Source organism: Manacus vitellinus, unplaced genomic scaffold, assembly GCF_001715985.3.
Source record: "Manacus vitellinus isolate BGI_N305 unplaced genomic scaffold, ASM171598v3 scaffold_105_pilon, whole genome shotgun sequence".
NCBI classification, from domain to species: Eukaryota; Metazoa; Chordata; class Aves; order Passeriformes; family Pipridae; genus Manacus; species Manacus vitellinus.
Window position 1 is genome coordinate 639,421 of NW_021938824.1, and position 1,398 is coordinate 640,818.

At 59.7% G+C, this 1,398-nt stretch overlaps 1 protein-coding gene across 1 annotated transcript in view; it reads right to left on the reverse strand.

Annotated features, from left to right (window-relative positions):
- The window catches only part of CAMK2B (calcium/calmodulin dependent protein kinase II beta), a 16,299-nt gene that overhangs the window by 3,184 nt on the left and 11,717 nt on the right, over positions 1–1,398 (reverse strand). The window contains exon 12 of the mRNA XM_029963976.1: positions 1,019–1,026. Coding sequence (XP_029819836.1) covers positions 1,019–1,026 — 8 coding nt within the window. The remainder of the gene's footprint in view (positions 1–1,018; positions 1,027–1,398) is intronic.

Consider the following 1,398-nt stretch of genomic DNA (forward strand, 5'->3'; position numbering starts at 1 on the left):
CAGTAGTTTGAGGCTCCTACAGGAGAAGGGGGAGAGACAGAGGCGGGGGGGAAGCGAGAGCCCAGAGGAGGAACAACGAGGGGGGACAACGAAGCGAGCAGCACGTGGACAGGGGCAAGGAGAGACCCAGACCGGATTTGGGAAGGGCAGAAGGGGGAAGAGAAGCAGAGAGTCATTAGTCCAGCAAAGCCAAATGGTTTAATTCACAGACATGGAGGGGGGAGAAAAGGGGAGAAGGGGGGACAGAGCAGTGGGGAAAGACGGAGTGAGAGGCTGGGCTGGGGGGCAGCGCCCATGTCCTGCATCCCAGTGCCCAGGGGCTGCACTCACCATGCATCTGAGAACATCACTGCCCACATCCTGAACACCCTCGTGTCTGCATCCCAACCATCCTGCCTGCATCCATGAGCATCCCTCAGCCTGCATCCAGACCATCCCTGTGCCTGTGTCCCAACTATCCTGCTGCCTGCATCCCTGAGTATCTCAGCTTGCATCCAGACCATCCCTGTGCCTGCATCCCAACCATACCATCACATGCATCCCAAGCATTCCTCAGCTTTCATCCTGACCATCCTGCAGCCAGCATCCCAAACATCCATCATCCCTAGCATCCCCCTGCCTGCAACCCACTCTCACTGTGGGAGGTGCGCATCCCTTTCTCCATATCTCACACTCACTGACCAGCTGTGCATCCCTTCACTGGTGTCCAGCACTCTGTGCCAGCTGGGCATTGCCCTGCATGTATCCTGCCTTCATGGTACCATCCCTCCGCCCTTATGCTGCACCCCCTGTGCCACCCAGGTCATGATGGGCACCCCTGTGCCCACATCCTGCACCCACCTTGCTGTTGGCATCACCAGAGCACGCCTGCATCTTGCACTGCTGCTCCAGATGTGCCCCCCTTTCCCTCTGTCCTGCACTCCCTGTGAAAGCTGGGCAGCCCTGTGCCCACATCCTGCACTTACCTCACCTGTAGGCTCGTGGTCAGCACCCCCATCCCTGTGCACCCTGCACCCACCTTGCCACCTGCACAGTGGAGCAGCCACGGTCATACCCTTTGCCCACCTCGTCATTGTGTCACTGGGATCCTCGTGCCCATGTCCTTCATGGAGTTGTCCCCATTACGGGGCATTCTGTGCCTGTACCCTGCACTCACCTTGTCCCCACGGTGGAGCATCCACATGCCTGTGCCCTCAATCCACCTTACCGTCCCCATGGCAGGAGTGTCTCTGCGCCTGTTTCCAGCACCTACCTTGTGCCCGTGCTGGAGCACCCGTGTGACCGTGTCCTGCACCCATGTCACTGTCTGCTGGGGAGGACACGGGGCTGTCCATGTGCCTGCACCCTTCACCCACCTCGTCTGTGCAGCAGGGTCACCCCATGCCCATGTCCTGCACA